The 21,848-nt window shown below is 33.9% G+C and overlaps 4 protein-coding genes and 1 pseudogene across 4 annotated transcripts; 4 read left to right on the top strand and 1 right to left on the bottom strand.

Moving 5' to 3' along the window:
• Nucleotides 1-884: 884 nt before the first annotated feature.
• Nucleotides 885-1,892, top strand: LOC140183632 (uncharacterized). Its single transcript, XM_072232095.1, has 5 exons — nt 885-981; nt 1,082-1,103; nt 1,191-1,451; nt 1,493-1,578; nt 1,678-1,892. The coding sequence occupies exons 1-5, from the start codon at nt 885-887 to the stop codon at nt 1,890-1,892; spliced, it is 681 nt and encodes a 226-aa protein (XP_072088196.1).
• Nucleotides 1,893-1,947: 55 nt separating this feature from the next.
• LOC140183631 (uncharacterized) lies at nt 1,948-2,736 on the top strand. The gene has a single exon (XM_072232094.1). The coding sequence runs from the start codon at nt 1,948-1,950 to the stop codon at nt 2,734-2,736; it is 789 nt and encodes a 262-aa protein (XP_072088195.1).
• Nucleotides 2,737-9,714: 6,978 nt separating this feature from the next.
• On the bottom strand, nt 9,715-10,279 carry LOC140183922 (uncharacterized). The gene is made up of 3 exons (XM_072233753.1): nt 10,205-10,279; nt 9,964-10,025; nt 9,715-9,860 (listed from the first exon to the last, which is right to left on the bottom strand). Exons 1-3 carry the CDS (start codon nt 10,277-10,279, stop codon nt 9,785-9,787), a joined length of 213 nt encoding a protein of 70 aa, XP_072089854.1. The 3' UTR covers nt 9,715-9,784.
• A 146-nt stretch (nt 10,280-10,425) lies between these two features.
• On the top strand, nt 10,426-13,155 carry LOC112735540 (DEAD-box ATP-dependent RNA helicase 17-like). Its single transcript, XM_025785072.2, has 3 exons — nt 10,426-10,721; nt 11,302-11,548; nt 12,592-13,155. Exons 1-3 carry the CDS (start codon nt 10,522-10,524, stop codon nt 12,838-12,840), a joined length of 696 nt encoding a protein of 231 aa, XP_025640857.2. The 5' UTR covers nt 10,426-10,521; the 3' UTR covers nt 12,841-13,155.
• A 4,304-nt stretch (nt 13,156-17,459) lies between these two features.
• Nucleotides 17,460-20,671, top strand: LOC112735539 (DEAD-box ATP-dependent RNA helicase 17-like; annotated as a pseudogene).
• Nucleotides 20,672-21,848: the final 1,177 nt, after the last annotated feature.

Below are 21,848 nucleotides of genomic sequence, written 5' to 3'. Positions count from 1 at the left end.
GTCACATAAATATGGAATACACATGCCAAATAAGTTCTATTAAGTATTTGTTTAAGTATGTACACAAAGGCAATGACCGTGTAACAACTACCCTATATAACACTGGTGATCCGTTAGAAGCCACACAAGTTGGTGACAAAATTAGGAATTACTACGATTGTAGGTACATTTCGGTATGTGAGGCAGTCTGGTTTATTTAGATATGAAATCCAAGAGAAAGAACCATCTGTGATTAGACTTCCATTCCATTTGGAGGATGAGAAACCCATGGTTTATAGTGAAACTTCTAATGTGAATGATATCGTCGAAAGAGCAATATCTCAAGTCCATGTTTTTGGGATGGATGGCGGCGAACATGTCATATCCCTATGCTCGAAGTCTGACTTATGCTGAATTTCTAACCAAGTTTGTTTGGAAGGACGATGCTTTAAAGTGATTTCCTTGAAAGCAAGGCTTCGCAATTGGAAGGTTGACTCATGTACCTGCAGGTAATGATAAGTTTATATTCAATTTTGATCTTATTTATTTGATGATTTAAATTTAAAATCTTAACAGCATGTACCCCACGCCCATTTTATTCAATTTATCTATACTAGAAAACAAATGTTCAAATAATTTTCAGCAGTTATAATCTCTAGATTATACAATTTTAGAATTGTTCTATATTTTTTAGAAAAATTAATCTTGTGCGGATGTGTAGCTACATAATAATTGAAATCGCATAGCCTAATCCATTTAGCAATTTAAAAGTGGGATTTTAACCAAGTTTTTTGCAGCAAATACCGAAGAATATTACCAACGACTTCTCTTGAATACTCAAAGAGGATGTATGAATATTTGAGATATAAGAATAGTACGAGGAACAATTTATGCTATGTATAGAGATGCATGCTTCGTCCTTGGACTCTTGCAAGATGACAGAGAATTCATGGATGCAATTAAGGAAGCAAGCTCGTGGGCCTCAGGATCATATGTTAGAAGGTTATTTGTCATTCTATTAACATCCAACAATATCTCAAGACCAGAACATATCTGGGATAGATGTTGGCATGAACTCTTAGATAATATTTTGTATCGATAGAGAACCATGATGAACATGAGGGGTAAGTTTTTATAATTGCAATTATAAAAGTTCTTCATTATTGATCATTTTTAGTTTGGTTGAATTTTTATAGTATCCTATAATATAGAGAGTTAACCATATCAGATGATGAAATTAATCAGTTGTGCTTAATAGATATAGACAAGATCTTACATTCCTATGGTAAAACCTTGAAAGACTATCCTCTTATGCCTTTAGCAACTGAAGTTGATAGTTATTTGTTAACCGAAAGGGTTATTAGGGAAGAGCTAAACTTTAACAGGGATGATTTAAAGAAAAATACCTCAGACATGTTAGCCATCGCAACACCTGAGCAGAAATATGCATTCGATAAAATTGTTACAGCTGTGTATTATGATGAAGGGGTTTTTTCTTTGTGTATGGTCATAGGGGTACTGGAAAAATATTTCTCTGGAACCTTATGTCTGCTGAGATTCACTCAAAGGGTGATGTTGTGTTAAACATTGCTTCAAGTGGTATTGCATCTTTACTTCTTTCCAATGGAAGAACAGCACACTCAAGGTTTAAAATACCACTGAATATAACTAAGGATTCTGTATGTAACATCAAACCAGGTTCCCCTCAAGCAATGCTGTTGTTGAAAGCCAAACTTATAATTTGGGATGAGGCTCCAATGGTTAGTAGGTACTGTTATGAAGCACTTGATAAATTCTTAGGTGATATCATGAGGTTTTCTCCAACATATAACAAAGATTTTCCCTTTGGAGGAAAAGTGGTTGTACTAGGGGAGACTTTAGACAAATTCTTTCTATCATTTTACAAGGATTGAGACAAATTAGTCTTACCTTTGGAAGTTTTGTCAGGTGCTCAAACTAATAAAAAATATGAGACTCTTTGTAGGGACGACTGCTTCAGATCAAGATGAGACAGAGAAATTTGGTGAGTGCTTATTGAAAGTTTGTGATGGTCTAATATGTGACAATATGGATGGTGAATCTGAGATATGTCTTCCAAGAGATATTGTTATTCCTTCTTCGAACCAGGCATTTGATGAGTTCGTTCATTTTTCTTATCAAAATATTTTGGATAACATGTCCTTAAAGGATTTTTTCAAAGCAAGAACTATACTGGCTCCCTCGCTGGACATCGTTGAAGAGATCAACGACCATCTGATGGCTGTCATTTCTGGAGGAAAAAAATTATATCTTAGTTCGGATTCGATTTGTATGAATGAAGGGAATATGGAGAGTCAAATAGATCTCTATGCTCTTGAATTACTGAATAGCATAAATTGCTCTGGTTTGCCTCCACATAAATTAATACTTAAAGTTGGTGTTCTGGTGATGTTATTGAGGAATATTGACCAATCCAGTGGTCTTTGTAATGGTACAAGGCTACAAGTTAGGATACTTGAAAATCATGTCATAGAATGTGAAGTCTTAACGGGTAACAATGTTGGTCATATTGCTTTGATTCCAAGAATGAATATGGTACCAACAAATGAAACCGTCCGAGTTAGATTCCAACGAAGACAGTTTCCCATAATAGTATCATTTGCCATGACAATTAATAAGTCTCAAGGACAAACTTTATCTCATGTTGGATTGTACTTGCCCAAACCAGTTTTTATACACGGCCAACTATATGTGGCACTTTCAAGAGTTAAGAGTTAGAGAGGTTTACAAGTTTTACTTATGAATCACGTAGGAATATCTGCAAATTCAACTATCAATGTTGTTTATAGAGAAGTTTTTGAAAAAATAGGATTCTAATATAAATATTTTAATTTTATTTTAAATATTGTATCAATGTATAATTATTTTACTTAAAAAAAGTGTAAAATAATTATTACTCACTATTTTTAAGTTAAACTTTGATTTTGATAATAATTTTATAAATTTTTAACATAATAATTATTTAGTGTTTTTTTGAAAAATATCTAAACATATAAATTTTTTTTTTACTTTTATAAATTTTTTCCGTGCTGAGCACGGGTTCATACACTAGTTATATCTAAAAAGTGAAGAGTATCCAATATTCAATATGATTGTAGATATGTAAATTCTATATAAATTTTTTTCTCAAACAAAAATGATTTTGATATAGAGTAGTTAATGTTTGTTATAAGATCTGATGTTTCGACAATTATATATCCTCTTTATTATGTTTGGTTTTCATAATTAAGGTTTTGAAAATCAAATGGGTCATTAAACTGTATTAGCTATTAATTTATTGATTTATTTAGTTTAATTGAAATAATTATTTTATAATAAAATAATAAATAGAATATAAATAAATATATTACAATATAATTATATTCTAACATAAATCTTAAAATATTATCCAAATTAAAAATATTACATCACTCAAAGTGTTATAATTAATCTCATTTAAATACAAACTAAATAAATATCAAAATATTAAAGATAAATATTAAAATTTGTTATTAATCATCAAAATCAAAAGAGAAGAACCATATTAAAAATCTTCAACTACTTATTGGAGTACACACTCTCAAATGTGATTTATTCATTTTTCTTAAACATCTCTTTTAACTTTGTTAAGAACAATTCTTTAATTAAATAGTCAAAGCACAATACAAAGAATGCAAAAAATTAAGCTACACAAAGCATAAGAATGCGAAAACAGCATAAAAAACAGCAACACAGCTTCCGTATACATATTCAAAATAGTTTTGAGCTGATAAAATTCTTTCTCACTATCTTTGGAGAAAATTATACAATCATCCACAAAGAAGAGGTCTGAGACAGCTGGTGCAGTAGGGGCAATTTTAACTCTAAAAATTCTGCCCTCTTTTCTAGCCTTGTCCATAAGGATGGGGAAAACCTCAGCCGCTATGATAAAAAGGTATGGCGATAAGGAATCCCCCTGCCCAAGTTCCCTCTGCGGCACAACGTTCCTTGACAAAAGTCTATTAATTTTAATCTTATAACTGACTTGTCTCACACACTTCATTATTATCTTGACCCAATGCGGGTTGAACCCAAAGGTCTTTAGAGTTGCTTCTAGGAATGACCACTCCAACCTATCATAAGCTTTATTCATGTCAACCTTAATGGCTAAATTCCTGGAAGCATTTGTTCCTTTTTTTTTTATTTAAAGCATGGAATATTTTTTACACAATTACCATGTTATCTTGAATCAGGCGTCCCCCCACAAAAGTATTTTGGATGGTGATATAATTTTATCTATTATTCTTCTAAGCCTAATAACCATCACCCTAGAGATAATCTTGTAAATGAAGTTGTAACAGCTAATCGGCCTAAGCTGATTAAGGGTTTTCGGGTAGTTAGTTTTAGGGACCAATACCAAAAAGGTTTCTCTAATACTGCTTGGTAAATTTCTGTCATGAAAAAAGCTATTAACAACTTCATAAACCTCTTTCTCAACAACTGTCCAATGCTTTTGAAAGAACAGACCATTTAATCCATCTGGTCCTAGTGCCTTGAGACTTCCAAGGCTAAAGGTAGCCTCTTTGATCTCCTGATCAGTAACCTCCTTCATGAGCTCCCCATTCATATCTTCAGTCACTCTAATAGGAATATTACTTATGCATTCAGTCATATTTAAATTCTCTGAAGCCTTAAAAAGATTTTGAAAAATATCTGCTGCCAACTTAAGAATATCATTCTCCCTACATACCCATTCTCCTCTGGAATCCTTTAATATGTCTATCCTATTTCTATCCCTTCTTTGGATGGTAGAGGCATGAAAAAAGATGTATTCTTGTCCCCAAATTTCAACCATTTCACCCTCGACCTTTGACCCCAATATTTTTCCTCTTGTCTCCATAATCTAGTAATCTCCATTTTTAGTCTGTTGATCTCCTGTTGCTGTGTCTCTGTACATTCTCCTTCTTGCGCTTGCTTGAGGCTGTACTTCAGTTTTTCTATTTCAACATATGCCCTCTTAAAATTTTCCCTACTTCATTTGATCATTTCCTTCTTACAATTTTGTATCCTTCGATATAAATTTGTCTAATGATTAACTCCACTATTACAATAAGAACTACTCCATCCCCTCATTATAATAGTGTCACAGTCGGCATGGTCAGCCCAATAGGCCTCAAATTTAAAACTTTTACTCCTCTTTCCTTACGGTTCAACATTGAGAACTAGAGGAGTATGATCCGAGCTTATAGCTGGTAAGGCTGAAAGCGTGGCATGTTGGAAATCTCTTCTCCATTCCCAATTAACGAGTACTCTATCTATCCTCTCTTTAGTAACAAAATCATTCCTTAGGTTAATAAACCACGTGTATTTCATCCCTTGTAGTTCCAAGTTCATGAGTGCATTTTCATCTACAAAAGTCCTAAAAGTTTCAATCTGACTAGTCGATTTTGGGTGCAATCCTACTTTTCTCCTCTTGGGAAATTACATCATTAAAGTTCCCAATAAACATTTTTGGCTCTTCCAAATTTTGATTAGCACAAGTTAACTCCTTTCATAACTCCTTTCTTCTCTTGTGATTTAGATGGCCATAAACAAAAGTTGCTTTCCAATCCTTATCATTGCCACTACTGATTTTAGTTTTTATAAAGTTGTCAAACCAAGCATAAACATGAATATTTACATTATTCTTCCAAAATAAACACAATCCCCCGGACAGCCCCTAGGATTCCACACAAAATATGTTGTCAAAACTTAACTTTCTCCTAATTTTATCACAACTTAGTTTGCTAGCTTTGGTCCCCATAAGGAACAAAAAGGACGGCCTGAAAGATTTATAGACACTTTTTAATTCATACACTATCGAGGGGGCCGCCATCCCTCGACAGTTCCAGCTGACGACAATCATGGCTGTTGGTGGGGCATGTCAAGGCCCGCCTCCTCGGCCGTGATTGTTCCATATTCTTTTTGAACTTCTTACTTGGTTCTTGCATACAAAGGTCTTTTGCTTCTTTCATATTTGCTTCATAATCTACCTTGTTGCTTATATCTCTTTTTCTTTTAAGGTTCAGAGTTATCCCTATGTTATAAGCCAACTCCAAAGCCCACTGATGATCATTCCTCTATTGTGGCATTGCAATATTATCCTCTTCCATTTCTAGCTGATCCTCAGCTAGTTCGACGTAATACTCATCCCCATTCTCCATTCTCTGAATCATGGTTCTGCTCTGCCACCTGTAGTAACAATTATTTTCATTTTTGGTTTTCTTCTGTAACTCCACAGCTACCCTGCATTATGCCTTATGATTTCTGTCTCCTTCTCTGCTTGTTTCAGCATTTCCTTGTTGTCATGTTGAATTTGTTAGGTATCCTTCTTGCCAAAAAACTTTTCTAGCTCTTCCCTTATTGTTAGACACATGTCACTCCCTGTCACCTTTCTCTACTTGCTGGTTTTTTGTTTGGCCCTCAGTTTCCTTCAGTCCAACTAGCTATAACTCATTCAACGTTGATTTCGTAGCGAAAGTTTGGGCATCGTTATTATCCATAACTTATATATAGTCCTCTTGCCCCCTCCTTGTCATCCTGATTTTGCACGGTCTAGATACTTCTTGATTCAAAGAGAAAATTACATTGGGCCTGGAAGCCCAATTCTCCTATTCTAATTCTTGAAGCCTATCTTTTCCTTTTCTCATCCTATTTATAAAGTCTGCTCTTTTCTCACCCATTCTTAATTCTTTCCTTTCTGAAATAACACACATGTTTAATAGATTTTCTGAAACCTCCTCGATTTGCTCTCTTGATCATTGGCTCTCCCTACCTCGAACCTTTTGTTGCTCTGAGTCAGCTTCGAAAGTTCTCTAAATCCCTCCTCCTACTCTCTTGCCTGTACCACTCTCTTTTGCTCGTTGCTCCCTTCATAGTGTCCATTGTTGCATGCTCTCCCTCACACGTTTGTTTATTGTCTATCCACTCCCTATTTTCGTCTTTCTCTTGCTACTCTGTTCCCCTGGCTAAAAGGGGCTTAGCTCTATTAACCCCTAATCTCAGTCCATATCTTGGTTTCATCGAGTCCCAGCTTGCTGTAGCCATTGGATTTTTACATTCCTTCTTACTATGACCAAGGATTCCATAGTTTAGATAGTAGCTATCCTGAATCCTTTCATATTTGAAATAAACCCAAAAAGTTTGATGATTTTCTATTGCTAGCCAGAAGCCAGTAGATAAAGGTTTAGTGATGTTCAACGTTACCTCCACCCTGAAAAAAGTTCTCTGTAGTATGTTATTCAATCGTGGATTCTCCATTTCTATCACGACTCCTATTTTCTTACCGATAGTCTCAACCGTTTTCCTTGTTATGTAATTAAGTGGAAGCCCATATGTTTGTACCCATAATTCCATATATTTGTGGTCCACATCGTATACTAACTGTCTTCCATTCCATATCTGTAGGTTAACAAGATTTTCTGCCGACATCCGAGATCGCTACTCCTTTCGGATTCTCCCAGATTCCCAAAAGTACCGCTTTGCAAGTCTTGAAGCTAACCTCTTTGTCCGAGAGAATCTTCCCTACCATAAGCAAATTTTCTTCAATAAATCTCTCATCATCCTCTGGTTTGATATGGACAACTTCACCTTCAACAGATTGTTCCTCTTTATGAACCATGTCTAGAATTGCAGAGTTAAAAGGAAAAAGTATACAGAAGAGTAAAGTATTATTTTTGTCCCCAACGTTTGGGATAAGTCCCAAAGTTGTCCTTAACATTTCAATCGTCCTATTTAAGTCCCTGACGTTTCAAAATTGACTCAATATTTTCTAGCCGTTAGGGATCCGTTAACAGAATTGACGGCGGGATAAAATTAAGACACTTTTGAAATGTTAGGGACTTAAATAGGACGAAAACATTGGGGACAAAAACGATACATAAAAATAAATTTTAATTTTATCTTTTAATAGTATCAACTTTTTATTGTACATAGTATTCAATTATTTTTTAATCACATCTAAGTAAGTTACATTTAATCACATTACTTTCATTCTAAATAAATAATGTAATCAGTGGCGGATCTTGAAAAAAATCACGCCTTTCTCCTAACGTGAACTACAATTGAGGAGAGAAACCAGCTAAGGTGTTTCGAGCTGTGAAGCGGTGAAGCCAGGCAAACTGCCGCCGCGTCAGTGCTCCCTCACCGTCGCCACCGCTAGTGAATGCACCACTACTTTGGTGCATTAACCGCCCCTTCTTTTGTGCGTGACTTCTCCCAAGAGGTAAGTTTTATGATCTTTTATATTTGTGCTCTTTATGGTGCAATTTGCTTGTGATTTTTTATTTCATGGTTCTCTTGAATTGGCTATTACATTACATTCTTACTTATGGTACCATAGCAGTTAATGTTATTAGCTTATTCTTCTTGAATCAATATCTACAGTAGTAATTGGTCTTTGTGTTGAATTCTCTTTTGCCAATATGTTTCATGCAGCACCTTTTGTGACTGAGCATCGAAGTCCTTTTCATGTTCGTTTTTCAACCAAAAAAAAAATAGAGAGTTTGTTATTGATGTTTGTCTTTGCCATATGGCTGATATATATAGCATATTTTTATTAAAATGAAAGATTTTTTTTTACAATTAAAAAAAATGGAACTGTCAATATGATAATCAATGAGGCATAATATGAAAATTATACTAATACTTGTGTTTGTTGCAGCTTCTATTGTAAACTATAATTGAGAATAAATTCACGAGTTGTATTAGGTCTCTACCAAGCTTTATGCTGTTTTGTCATCTGAGTTGGTATGGCATTGGATAAGGGTTTAGGGTTTTAGAGTTTGTAGAATTGCTTATTGAGACATTCTAGTTTTGATGATGGTGTGGCTCTTGAATCAAATATTGTTTGTTCTTTTACTATTCTCTAGTCAATAATGCACAACTCCTACATCGCAATTAAAGGATCTAAGAGGGGAGTGTATTATTTTTTAGTTATTATTGGATTCTGAACAAGGATAACTATAGGAATCCTGATTATTATTATTGTTGTTGTTGTTGTTGTTATTGTTGTTGTTGTGGCTCTTGAATCAAATATTGTTTGTTCTTTTACTATTCTATAGTCAATAATGCACAACTACTACAGTGCAATTAAAGAATCTAAGAGAGGAGTGTATTATTTTTTAGTTATTATTAGATTCTGAATAATGATAACTGTAGGAATCCTGATTATTGTTGTTGTTGTTGTTGTTGTTGTTATTATTGTTGTTGTTGTTATTGTAATTATTATTATTATTTTTATTATTATTGTTGTTGTTGTTATTGTTGTTGTTGTTGTTGTTATTGTTGTTGTTGTTGTTGTTATCGTTATTGTACACAAAATTGTGCTGAATAATTTTTTATGAAGCTGATAGGTATGGCTTGCATCTATTGATGCTATAGAAATTATCATGTGTTGGCATAGTAAATGTGATAATGATTCTACATATAGTTTTTTTTTTTGCCAAGTATTTTTTTTAAAAGTGTTAGCTGGATGTATGGTTTTTCTGCAGGATTTTGGAATTAGGATTTGGACAAGATATACAGGAAATACTACATCTTTTGGGTTCAAGGAAAGCAGAAAATGATAACAAGGACAGTACAGTTCCAAGAAATTCTGAATTTCAAAGGCAGAATTTACTTTTTTCTGCCACCTTAAATGAGAAAGTGAACCATCTTGCTAAATTAAGTTTACACAATCAAGTGATTATTGGTCTTGAGGGTAAAACAAGAAAACCAATATCAACAATTGAAAGCATTAATCCTTCAGAGTCTGATGAAGAAGACGAAGTCAAGTATTCCAGTAAAATACCAACAGCTGTAGATTATAAAATCCCCACACAGTTAATTCAAAGATACGTGAAAGGTACGTGAGAATCAGTTTCTTTTTTATCTTTCCTTCACTGCATTTTGCAGTTAATATTCTCAAGATGCTGAGTACCTAATTGGAATACAATTTTGCTAAGCAGTGCCTTGTGGTTCTCGGCTTGCTGTTTTTCTTTCAATTCTAAAGCATCTTTTTGAAAGAGACACTTCGCAAAAGGTTAGGCGTCACTTGCTCTAAAGATACTTTCCTTATCTATATTATATGTAGGTTGTTGGAGTTAGAAGATTTTTAACTCTCCGCATTCTCTCTTGCTTTTAGTAGCTGTATTTCTTATCATTGGCAAATATTGACATGACCGTAAACAATTTAATATTTCTAGTGTACTTGTGAAGTATTATGTGATGGGGACAACAAAAGCTTGTCGATATCCCTTGAAAATAGTTGACAAATGGAAGGCATTATTTTTTATTTATGCGACTGGAACTTATATTTGGCATGCATCGATCCTTAACTTTATTTTCCCCTTACCAATTGAACATGCTGTTATTCAAATATTATGCTTTAAGATTCACATAATTGACCTAGTGATTTTACAAGTTGTGGTATTCTTTTCGACATGTGATGCGGTAGACTTTCACCATTCGCTACTAAGTGAGTTCCACTTATCGACTGATCCTCAAAAAAAAGAAAGGGTCATACAGATGTTTCTTGGATGCCAAACTTTTCGATTGCATGGTAATATGGAACATGAAGACCGGAGATCTACTTTTCAGGCTTTTAAAACTGAGAAATATGCTTTGCTTTTGTCCACTGATGATTTTGCTAGAGGCTTGGATTTTCCAAAGGTTCGATGCATCATACAATATGATTCTCCTGGGGAAGCTACTGAATATGTGCACAGGTATGTATACCTATTTTTTGTTTTGGCTTCTTTTCCCATGTTTTTAGGGGTGGTTATGTGGAAGGCATTTTTTTCTGATTTTAATTCTAGTTTTTTATGCTAATTGTAGTCCAAACAAACCTCCCCGGACCATTTTATATCGATTGTATAACGTTATTTTATTTGATCTTTTATTTATAAAACAAGTGATCTCCGAGCTTCAATTAGTTAGATCAATGCTGTTAATGGAGAACTTTGTCACTCGTAAATATTCAGGGGCTAACAGCTATGCCACTCTAGCATCTTAAGAATGTCTTATCCATTCCATGAGGGATTTTAAAATCAATTAATATTATGAATAACTAAATGATTGTCATATCATTGTATCCAAATTTGCTGCAATAAATAGCCCTAGAAGGACCCACTTTGAAAATGAAAACATACATGATGTAATATCTATCAGGAAGTGGAATTTGTTTCATGGATATCTCTTCTTCTAGATTCAAAAGGATCCTCCCATGCTGTCTTTTATGTAATGTTAAAGTCTTAAAGCATGATGTTAATACTATGATTTGTGATCCTTGATGAATTCATGATGCAGAGTTGGTAGAACTGCTTGTCTGGGTGAAAGGGGAGAGTCCTTGTTATTTCTGCAACCAGTTGAAATAGATTATTTACAGGACTTGGAGAAACATGGTGTTTCACTAGCAGAGTATCCTCTTCTCAAAGTGATGGATAATTTTACATTACACGGACAGAACAAACAAGTAAAGAAGTCTATTTTCATGGACTTGCATCCTTGGGTCCTTTGTCTCCAGAAGGCACTTGAATCATTCATCATTTTCAAGGTGATACACTGCTGATCTTTCTGAATTCTGGTTTAATATAGATACTCCATTTCCATCTAAATGAATAATACATGAGAAACCTATATTTTAACATGTTAATCCTATTTTGATTTGGAAAAATGTGCCCAAATTTAACTCTAGAGTCATTATTGTTGTTTGGCTTAGAGCTTTTACAACAATGGAACATTTGGAGTTGCCAGTGTTGGTTTTATGCATATGCTAAGCAAGAGGACTTATGAACCGCTGACAATCTAAATTAATGCCAGATAGGTTTGAGTGAAAGGAAATGGAGGGTCTGACAGAGAAATGGGTCATGGTTCTCAAAATCACATGTCAACTCATAATGTTCTATGATTTCTGCTAGACTCTTCAATCCTAATCACAGCCACCAACTTGGTTTGGTGGAATTGATAAGGGAACTTTTTGAAGTGGTGGGATTGAATGATCCCTGTTGCTGTTGAGTCATTATTTATGGTGGCAGAATCTGGAGAAAATCCAACCTACTCCAAAACGATTAGACTTAGATAACGGTAACTATAAACAACTCTTCATCTATTTCCCCATATTATGTCTTTTTTCAAATCTCTGCATTGGCCTTGTTTTCCTTTGATCATCATTTGTGCTGAATGCCACCAAAAAAGGCCTTTGTGTTGCATCTTAGTTGTTCATGTGAGGTGAGCTGCTCTAGATAGGATGTTTGATCATTCACTATGCCTCGTTTTCCTGGGTGGTTATACATCTAATGTATTGACAGAGGTTAAATTAGACTTGCAGTTTGATCTTATGACTTGTAATAGTAAACATCAATAAAGAAGTTGTACTCTTGATATGTCAACTTGTCAAGTATACAAATACTTTTACTCTCAAATTGAGCCATTGAAATCATGTTACATCTAATAACGAAGAGGGGTGATGATTTTTGAAGCGCAATCATCCTTATTCCTCATGATTTCACTGACAATTTTTGTCTACAAATACGATTCTATATAGGGATCTTAGTTTCTGTGTATCATAAGCTAACTGTTGTGTTGTCATTTTTTCAGCCCAAGATGAATGAACTTGCTAGGAAGGGATTTTGCTCTTGGGTCCGTGCTTACACAGCACATCGTGGTGAGCTGAAAAGAATATTTATGATCAAGAAACTTCACTTGGGGCACGTGGCCGAAAGCTTTGCATTGAAACAACAACCATCCTTAGTTGGACAATCCTTCCAAAAGCAAAATAAGAAGAGAAAGAGATTTGAGAAGAAAAGTGGGCTATCGAAAAAGAGAAAAGTTGCTAGAGTGACTTAATGCAAACCATGACAATGGCTGATGATGCAGTTTTGATGAAGCAAATGATAATGAAAATGACAACTATGGATGGATACCGACATACTGTGTCACGGGAATCTGGATCATTATCCCCTAAAGCCATAGGATTCGATACAAAGCTGACACTAAGTGATCCGAGATAAAGTATCGTAAGGAGTCCTTCTTCCATTGGGGCACTGTTCTGTTGTCGACATGAGCTGAGTAAAGCTTTATATGCTTGATGCTTGGTACTTCCGTTGTGTATCATTTAACTTGTACTATATAATATACGGTAATTATGTAATTCAACTCATAGTATTGGGGCTAAAATAACTTTATTACAATTACACGTATGAGTTATCACATCGCTACATAGCCAGTCTTTTTGCATTGTCCTTACCGTAGTTTAATTCTTCTTTCGTGGACTTTTAGGGTATTACACAGCACACTAAACAACAATACTTTTATTGGCAACCGTCTATATATGGTATATTGTTACTCTAATAAAGTAGCTGAAACATGTGAAAATTTCTCTATCCTTTTGTGTTTAGAATTTCGCTTTTATGTTTTGAAATGTCAAAACATCCTTGTCTAAACTATAATATTCCAGAGTTGCTATTTTCTCTATATAACCCTATTTCTTTATCACGCCTTTCTCCTAACGTGAACTGCAACTGAGGAGAGAGACCAGCTGAGGTATTTCGAGCTGTGAAGCGGTGAAGCCAACCAAACTACCACCGCGTCAGTGCTCCCTCACCGTCGCCGCCGCTAGTGAATGCACCACTGCTTCGGTGCATTAACCGCCCCTTCTTTCGTGCGTGACTTCTCCCAATAGGTAAGTTTTGTGATCTTTTATATTTGTGCTCTTTATGGTGCAATTTGCTTGTGATTTTTTATTTCATGGTTCTCTTGAATTGGCTATTACATTACATTCTTACTTATGGTACCATAGCAGTTAATGTTATTAGCTTATACTTCTTGAATCAATATATACAGTAGTAATTAATCTTTGTGTTGAATTCTCTTTTGCCAATATGTTTCATGCAGCACCTTTTGTGACTGAGCATCGAAGTCCTTTTCATGTTCGTTTTTCAACCAAAAAAAAAAAGAAAAACAGAGAGTTTGTTATTGATGTTTGTCTTTGTCATATGGCTGGTATATATATATATATATATATATATATATATAGCATATTTTTATTAAAATGAAAGCTTTTTTTTACAATTAAAAAAATGGAACTGTCAATATGATAATCAAGGAGGCATAATAAAAAATTTATACTAATACTTGTGTTTGTTGCAGCTTCGATTGTAAACTATAATTGAGAATAAATTCACGAGTTGTATTAGGTCTCTACCAAGCTTTATGCTGTTTTGTCATCTAAGTTGGTATGGCATTGGATAAAGGTTTAGGGTTTTAGAGTTTGTAGAATTGCTTGTTGAGTCATTCTAGTTTTGATGATGGCGTGACTCTTGAATCAAATATTGTTTGTTCTTTTACTATTCTCTAGTCAATAATACACAACTCCTACATCGCAATTAAAGAATCTAAGAGAGGAGTGTATTATTTTTTAGTTATTATTGGATTCTGAACAAGGATAACTGTAGGAATCCTGATTATTATTATTATTATTGTTGTTGTTGTTGTTGTTGTTGAGGTTGTTGTTGTTATTGTTATTATTATTCTTATTGTTGTTGTTGTTGTGGCTCTTGAATCAAATATTGTTTGTTCTTTTACTATTCTCTAGTCAATAAAGCACAACTACTACAGCGCAATTAAAGAATCTAAGAGGGGAGTGTATTATTTTTTAGTTATTATTGGATTCTGAACAATGATAATTGTAGGAATGCTGATTCTTATTATTATTGTTGTTGTTGTTGTTGTTGTTATTATTGTTATTATTGTTATTGTTATTGTTTATTGTTATTGTTCTTCTTCTTATTATTATTATTATTATTATTGTTGTTGTTGTTGTTGTTGTTGTTGTTATTGTATTGTTATTGTTATTGTTATTGTTGTTGTTGTTGTTCTTGTTATTGTTGTTGTCATTGTTGTTGCTGTTGTTATTGTTGTTCTTGTCATTGTTGTTGTTATTGTTGTTCTTGTCATTGTTGTTGTTGTTGTTCTAGTTATTGTTGTTGTTGTTGTTATTATTGTTGTTGTTGTTGTTGTTAAAGTCAAATAATCTATTGCAATATCTGTCATCTCTAATTTTTGTTAAACCCTTGGTGTAATAGTGCTATAGAGTTGAGAATTTGAAAGAAAAAAACGGGGATGAAGAAGAGCGAAAAAGGCAGCAAGAAAGTGATGGAAAATAAGATGAGAAGAAAGATATTGGCAGTGCTGCCAGCGATGCAACCATAGGGTATTTCCTCTCTTGCTCTCCCGCTTTCTTTGATTTTTATTTCTTTCATAAATTTTTATTCCTAGTGTCACAGAAGCATGCCTGGTTAGAATTGAGCTAAAGAGTAACCTACAATTTCCCCCTTTTTTTGTTTCAAATGGGAAAAGAGTTTATATGTTTTTTGTTGATAGAAAAATTGGGATTCGAGGTTCCAACTCTGGTGCAAGCTCAAGCCATTCCTGTTATTCTCGCTGGCCGTCATGCGTATCCTTTTTTTCTTTTCTCTGGATTTAGAAATCTTCCTTCATCTTCTTTTCTTTAGCACATGCTATATCTTCTTATTTCTGGGTTCCTTAATGATAAAATTTTAGACTTATTAATGCTGCCACAGGCACAGGGAAGACAGTTGCCTACTTAGCTCCACTTATTCATCACTTGCAGAATTATGATACTTGCATACAACGCTCTGATGGAACATTTGGTAAGTCTTTTTTTATACCTATTTGTTCAATTTCTCTCCATTTATTTGTCACAGACAAATAACAATTATGCATGCTTGTTGCTGTGTATCATGTCATATTGCCCTGGATTTGAGTATACTGCTATAGCTTGAAATAATGCTTTCAAATGGAAAAAGGTGAACATAGAAAGTTTCTCTTTTGGTTGGAGCACAATTGTCGCACCTTAAATTTAGACAAGCAAGTTTTATGGGATAAGATTAGACCTTCTAGCATCTATTTTGTATAAAGCTCATAATATAAGTCTTTCTCTCCCAGACATGTTGAGAGATTTTAAAGCTACACTACATCAATAGCTCTCCTTTGGATTGTTTTTGCTCTTATATGGAGGATCTCTTACCCTCCATCTTATAAATATTCTTCTCTCTGTCTCAATGATATTCTTCGTGATATAAATCTTGCTCGTAAGTTTTTGATACTTCATTGAATATAGAGTTTTTGCCCCTACTGCCTTTTCCTCCCCAATAATGTGTTGTGTGTTACTTCTATTGAGGAGCACATATGTGAAGTTTAATGATAATGCATCATCTGAAAGATTTGTGTTAATTTTTTATGGGAATATTATACTGACCGTTTGTTTTCCCCTTTTTGTAACACAAAATAGTATTGCATTTCTTTCTTTAATTTAGTCTGAATCAGTTACAGATTTAATTGATTTGTTGGAAATAGCGTTGTTCTTGTATCGACGTGTGAGCTATGTCTGCAGGTTTATGAAATTCGATTCCATTGGATTGTTCCAGGGTATGTTATGGGTGGTGAAAATAGATCAAAGGAGAAAGCTAGGCTACGCAAAGGTAGAAATCAAGTATATTTATCAATAACATTTTTAATAGGGAAAAAAAGAACAGCATTCCTATTATCTTTTCATATTTAAGATTTTGTCCCTTTTTAATCTTTTTCTTTTGTTCATGCGATGGAATTATCAAACTGATAGCAACAACATTATGAAATAAAGCTGTTTCATGATAACATTATTTAAAATATGCTTTAGCTTGTCAGAGGAACAAGATTGGACATTCATTGTACATGGTCAAATTTGTAACCTGTGGTTATTATTTTAGGCATATCAGTTCTTATAGCAACACCTGGGCGCCTTTTAGATCATTTGAAGAATACATCATCATTCTTGTACACAAAATTGTGTTGGATAATTTTTGATGAAGCTGATAGGTATGGCTTGCATCTATTGATGCTATAGACATTATCATGTGTTGGCATGGTAAATGTGATAATGATTATGCATATAGTTTTTTTTTACCAAGTATTTTTTTTAAAAGGGTTAGCTGGATGTATGGTTTTTCTGCAAGATTTTGGAATTAGGATTTGGACAAGATATACAGGAAATAATACATCTTTTGGGTTCAAGGAAAGTAGCAAATGATAACAAGGAGAGTACAGTTCCAAGAAACTATGAATTTCAAAGGCATAATTTGCTTTTTTTGCCACCTTAAATGAGAAAGTGAACCATCTTGCTAAAATAAGTTTACACAATCCAGTTATGATTGGTCTTGAGGGTAAAACAAGAAAACCAGTATCAACAATTGAAAGCATTGATCCTTTAGAGTCTGATGAAGAAGACGAAGTCAAGTATTCTAGTAAAATACCAACAGCTGTAGATTATAAAATCCCCACACAATTAATTCAGAGATACGTGAAAGGTATGTGATAATTAGTTTCTTTTTAATCTTTCCTTCACTGCATTTCCCAGTTAATATTCTCAAGATGCTGAGTACCTAATTGGAATACAATTTTGCTAAGCAGTGCCTTGTGGTTCTCGGCTTGCTGTTCTTCCTTCAATTCTAAAGCATTTTTTTGAAAGAGACACTTCACAAAAGGTTAGGCGTCACTTGCTCTAAAGATACTTTCCATATCTATATTATATGTAAGTTGTTGGAGTTAGAAGATTTTTAACTCTCCGCATTCTCTCTTGCTTTTAGTAGCTGTATTTCTTATCATTGGCAAATATTGACATGACCGTGAACAATTTAATATTTCTGGTGTACTTATGAAGAATTATGTGATGGGGACAACAAAAGCTTGTTGATATCCCTTGAAAACAGTTGACAAATGGAAGGCATTATATTTTTTTTATGCGACTGAAACTTATATTTGGCATGCATCGATCCTTAACTTTATTTCCCCCTTGCCAATTGAACATGTTGTTATTCAAATATTATGCTTTAAGATTCACATAATTGACCTAGTGATTTTACAGGTTGTGGTATTCTTTTCGACATGTGATGCGGTAGACTTTCACCATTCGCTACTAAGTGAGTTCCACTTCTCGACTGATCCTCAAACAAAAGAAAGGGTCATACAGTTGTTTTTTGGATGCCAAACTTTTCGATTGCATGGTAATATGGAACATGAAGACCGGAGATCTACTTTTCAGGCTTTTAAAACTGAGAAATCTGCTTTGCTTTTGTCCACTGATGTTTCTGCTAGAGGCCTGGATTTTCCTAAGGTTTGATGCATCATACAGTATGATTCTCCTGGTGAAGCTAATGAATATGTGCACAGGTATGTATATCTATTTTTTGTTTTGGCTTCTTTTACCATGTTTTTAGGGGTGGTTATGTGGAAGGCATTTTTTTCTGATTTTAATTCTAGTTTTTTATGCTAATTGCAGTCCAAACAAACCTCCCCGGACCATTTTATATCGATTGTATAACTTTATTTTATTTGATCTTTTATTTATAAAACAAGTGATCTCCGAGCTTCAATTAGTTAGATCAATGCTGTTAATGGAGAACTTTGTCACTCGTAAATATTCAGGGGCTAACAGCTATGCCACTCTAGCATCTTAAGAATGTCTTATCCATTCCATGAGGGATTTTAAAATCAATTAATATTATGAATGACTAAATGATTGTCATATCATTGTATCCAAATTTGCTGCAATAAATAGCCCTAGAAGGACCCACTTTGAAAATGAAAACATACATGATGTAATATCTATCAGGAAGTGGAATTTGTTTCATGGATATCTCTTCTTCTAGATTCAAAAGGATCCTCCCATGCTGTCTTTTATGTAATGTTAAAGTCTTAAAGCATGATGTTAAGACTATGATTTGTGATCCTTGATGAATTCATGATGCAGAGTTGGTAGAACTGCTCGTCTGGGTGAAAGGGGAGAGTCCTTGTTATTTCTGCAACCAGTTGAAATAGATTATTTATAGGACTTGGAGAAACATGGTGTTTCACTAGCAGAGTATCCTCTTCTCAAAGTGTTGGATAATTTTACATTACACAGACAAAACAAACAAGTAAAGAAGTCTGTTTTCATTGACTTACATCCTTGGGTCCTTTGTCTCCAGAAGGCACTTGAATCATTCATCATTTCCAAGGTGATACACTGCTGATCTTTCTGAATTCTGGTTTAATATAGATACTCCATTTCCATCTAACTGAATGATACATGAGAAACTTGTATTTTAACATGTTAATCCTATTTTGATTTGGAAAAATGTGCCCAAATTTAACTCTAGAGCCATTATTGTTGTTTGGCTTAGAGCTTTTACAACAATGAAACATTTGGAGTTGCCAGTGTTGGTTTTATGCATATGCTAAGCAAGAGGACTTATGAACCGCTGACAATCTAAATTAATGCCAGATAGGTTTGAGTGAAGGAAATGGAGGGTCTGACAGGGAAATGGGTCATGGTTGTCAAAATCACATGTCAACTCATAATATTCTATGATTTCTGCTAGGCTCTTCAATCCTAATCACAGCCACCAACTTGGTTTGGTGGAATTGATAAGGGAACTTTTTGAAGTGGTAGGATTGGATGATCCCTGCTGCTGTTGAGTCATTGTTTATGGTGGCAGAATCTGGAGAAAAATCCAACCTATTCCAAAATGACTAGACTTAGATAACGGTAACTATAAACCACTTTTCATCTATTTTCCCATATTTATGTCTCCTCCCAAATCTCTGCATTGGCCTTGTTTCCCTTTGATCATCATTTGTGCTGAATGCCACCAAAAAGGGCCTTTGTGCTGCATCTTAGTTGTTCATGTGAGGTGAGTTACTCTAGGTAAGATGTTTGATCATTCACTATGCCTCGTTTACCTGGGTGGTTATAGATTTAATGTATTGACAGAGGTTAAATTAGACTTGCAGGTTGATCTTATGACTTGTAATAGTAAACAGCAATAAAGAAGTTGTACTCTTGATATGTCAACTTGTCAAGTATACAAATACTATTTCTCTCGAAATTGAGCCATTGAAATCATGTTACATCTAATAACGAAGAGGGATGATGATTTTCGAAGCGCAATCATCCTTATTCCTCATGATTTCACTGACAATTTTTGTCTACAAATACGATTCTATATAGGGATCTTAGTTTCTGTGTATCATCAGCTAACTGTTGCGTTGTCATTTTTTTAGCCGAAGATGGATGAACTTGCTTGGAAGGGATTTTGCTCTTGGGTCCGTGCTTACACAGCACATCGTGGTGAGCTGAAAAGAATATTTATGATCAAGAAACTTCACTTGGGGCACGTGGCCAAAAGCTTTGCGTTGAAACAACAACCGTCTTTAGTTGGACAATCCTTCCAAAAGTAAAATAAGAAGAGCAAGAGATTTGAGAAGAAAAGTGGGCTATCGAAAAAGAGAAAAGTTGCTAGAGTGACTTAATGCAAACCATGACAATGGCTGATGATGCAGTTTTGATGAAGCAAATGATAATGAAAATGACAACTATGGATGGATACCGACATACTATGTCATGCAAATTTGGATCATTATCCCCTAAAACCATAGGATTCGATACAAAGCTGACACCAAGTGATCCGAGATAAAGTATCGTAAGGAGTCCTTCCTCCATTGGGGCACTGTTCTGTTGTCAACATGAGCTGAACAAAGCTTTATATGCTTGATGCTTGGTACTTCTGTTGTGTATCATTTAACTTGTACTATATAATATACGGTAATTATGTAATTCAACTTATAGCATTGAAGGAAAGTTTGAAAGGTGATGAAATGTATTCTTTTATTGGATCAATTTGGGATAAATTCCAAGAACTCAACAAGAATGAGGCTGATCATGTGGACTACAAACTGCTTTCTGGAAATGTAAGATATATAGGATTAAGTACTATTTTAGTCTCTAATGTTGAGGTCGAAATCTAATGTTTCAAACGTTCTATTTCAATTTCAAAATGTTTCAAACGGATTTAATGTTATCCTACCGTTAAATTTGATTTGAATAATTAACAAAAAAGTTTACATTAGTAATTATTGATGGGTCAATTTTATTTCTGTATTGAAATCAAACGTTATATTAGTTTTTAAATGTTAAATTTTTTTATGTTAAGTTTAATTGTAGGATAATATTGAACCCGTTTAAAACTTTTTTAGATTGAAATAAGACATTTACAATATTATGGACTAAATAAAAATCTGACTCAAATATTGGGACTAAAATAATACTTTATCCATATATATATTTTCTCATACTAATACCTTGTCTCATATTATTTGCGATTTGGACATTTGTCATTTGGTGTCCGAGAGTTTTTTGGCCAAAAAATTCTGATATGAAAATACTTTTGGAGTTATGCCCCGAGATAGGGCCGGAGGGTGTTATGTCTGGGTGTGGTGGTCTACTGGTCTTGGCCTTTTCATTCATCGCCAAAAGATTTAATATAATTTTTTGTTTGAATTTAACTTATCTGGCATAGAGTGAGATACATTTTTTTTAATTTTAAAATCCTTTTTTTAATTACAAGATGATTTTTAGGTGTTTTTTCTTTTTTTTTTAATTGTAAATTTTTTTTCCAATAACAAGATGCTTTTTAGGTGTTTTTTTAATTAAAAACACAACTTTTTAGTTGCAAAAAGTTAGAAGAAGGTATTTTTCGCAAAAGTGACTATGCACAACGATTCACAAAGAAAGAGAAACACTCTTTAGCAGATTAATTTGACAATTTTAGTTTCTAGTTGTATGTGAAATAGTAATAATATAATATTATTTGTAACTAAAGTTGACTATTTTATAGTAAAAACATTTTTTCTTTCTATATAAAATAGATAACCCAACAGATGAGAGGCATTCATACTTTTTTTTCTCTCATAATTGTGTTTTTCACCATTTCTTTCTTTTAACTTCAATGTCTCGGATATTTTTAGTTTTGACAGGT

This window comes from Arachis hypogaea, chromosome 3, assembly GCF_003086295.3.
Source record: "Arachis hypogaea cultivar Tifrunner chromosome 3, arahy.Tifrunner.gnm2.J5K5, whole genome shotgun sequence".
NCBI classification, from domain to species: Eukaryota; Viridiplantae; Streptophyta; class Magnoliopsida; order Fabales; family Fabaceae; genus Arachis; species Arachis hypogaea.
The sequence above is the reverse complement of the archived record's forward strand: the minus strand, read 5'-3'. Positions and strand labels throughout refer to the sequence as shown.

Coding starts and splice junctions, on each gene's coding strand:
- LOC140183922 (XM_072233753.1), bottom strand. CDS start 10,279: ATGCCTTCCATTTGTCAACTATTTTCAAGGGATATCGACAAGCTTTTG. Junction 10,026..10,204: donor CATCACATAATACTTCACAA/GTACACTAGAAA, acceptor CCTTTTGCGAAG/TGTCTCTTTCAAAAAGATGC. Junction 9,861..9,963: donor CAAGCCGAGAACCACAAGGC/ACTGCTTAGCAA, acceptor GATTCTCACGTA/CCTTTCACGTATCTTTGAAT.
- LOC112735540 (XM_025785072.2), top strand. CDS start 10,522: ATGTTTCTTGGATGCCAAACTTTTCGATTGCATGGTAATATGGAACAT. Junction 10,722..11,301: donor GCTACTGAATATGTGCACAG/GTATGTATACCT, acceptor TTCATGATGCAG/AGTTGGTAGAACTGCTTGTC. Junction 11,549..12,591: donor AATCATTCATCATTTTCAAG/GTGATACACTGC, acceptor TCATTTTTTCAG/CCCAAGATGAATGAACTTGC.
- LOC140183631 (XM_072232094.1), top strand. CDS start 1,948: ATGAGACTCTTTGTAGGGACGACTGCTTCAGATCAAGATGAGACAGAG.
- LOC140183632 (XM_072232095.1), top strand. CDS start 885: ATGCATGCTTCGTCCTTGGACTCTTGCAAGATGACAGAGAATTCATGG. Junction 982..1,081: donor TCAGGATCATATGTTAGAAG/GTTATTTGTCAT, acceptor TTGTATCGATAG/AGAACCATGATGAACATGAG. Junction 1,104..1,190: donor AACCATGATGAACATGAGGG/GTAAGTTTTTAT, acceptor CCTATAATATAG/AGAGTTAACCATATCAGATG.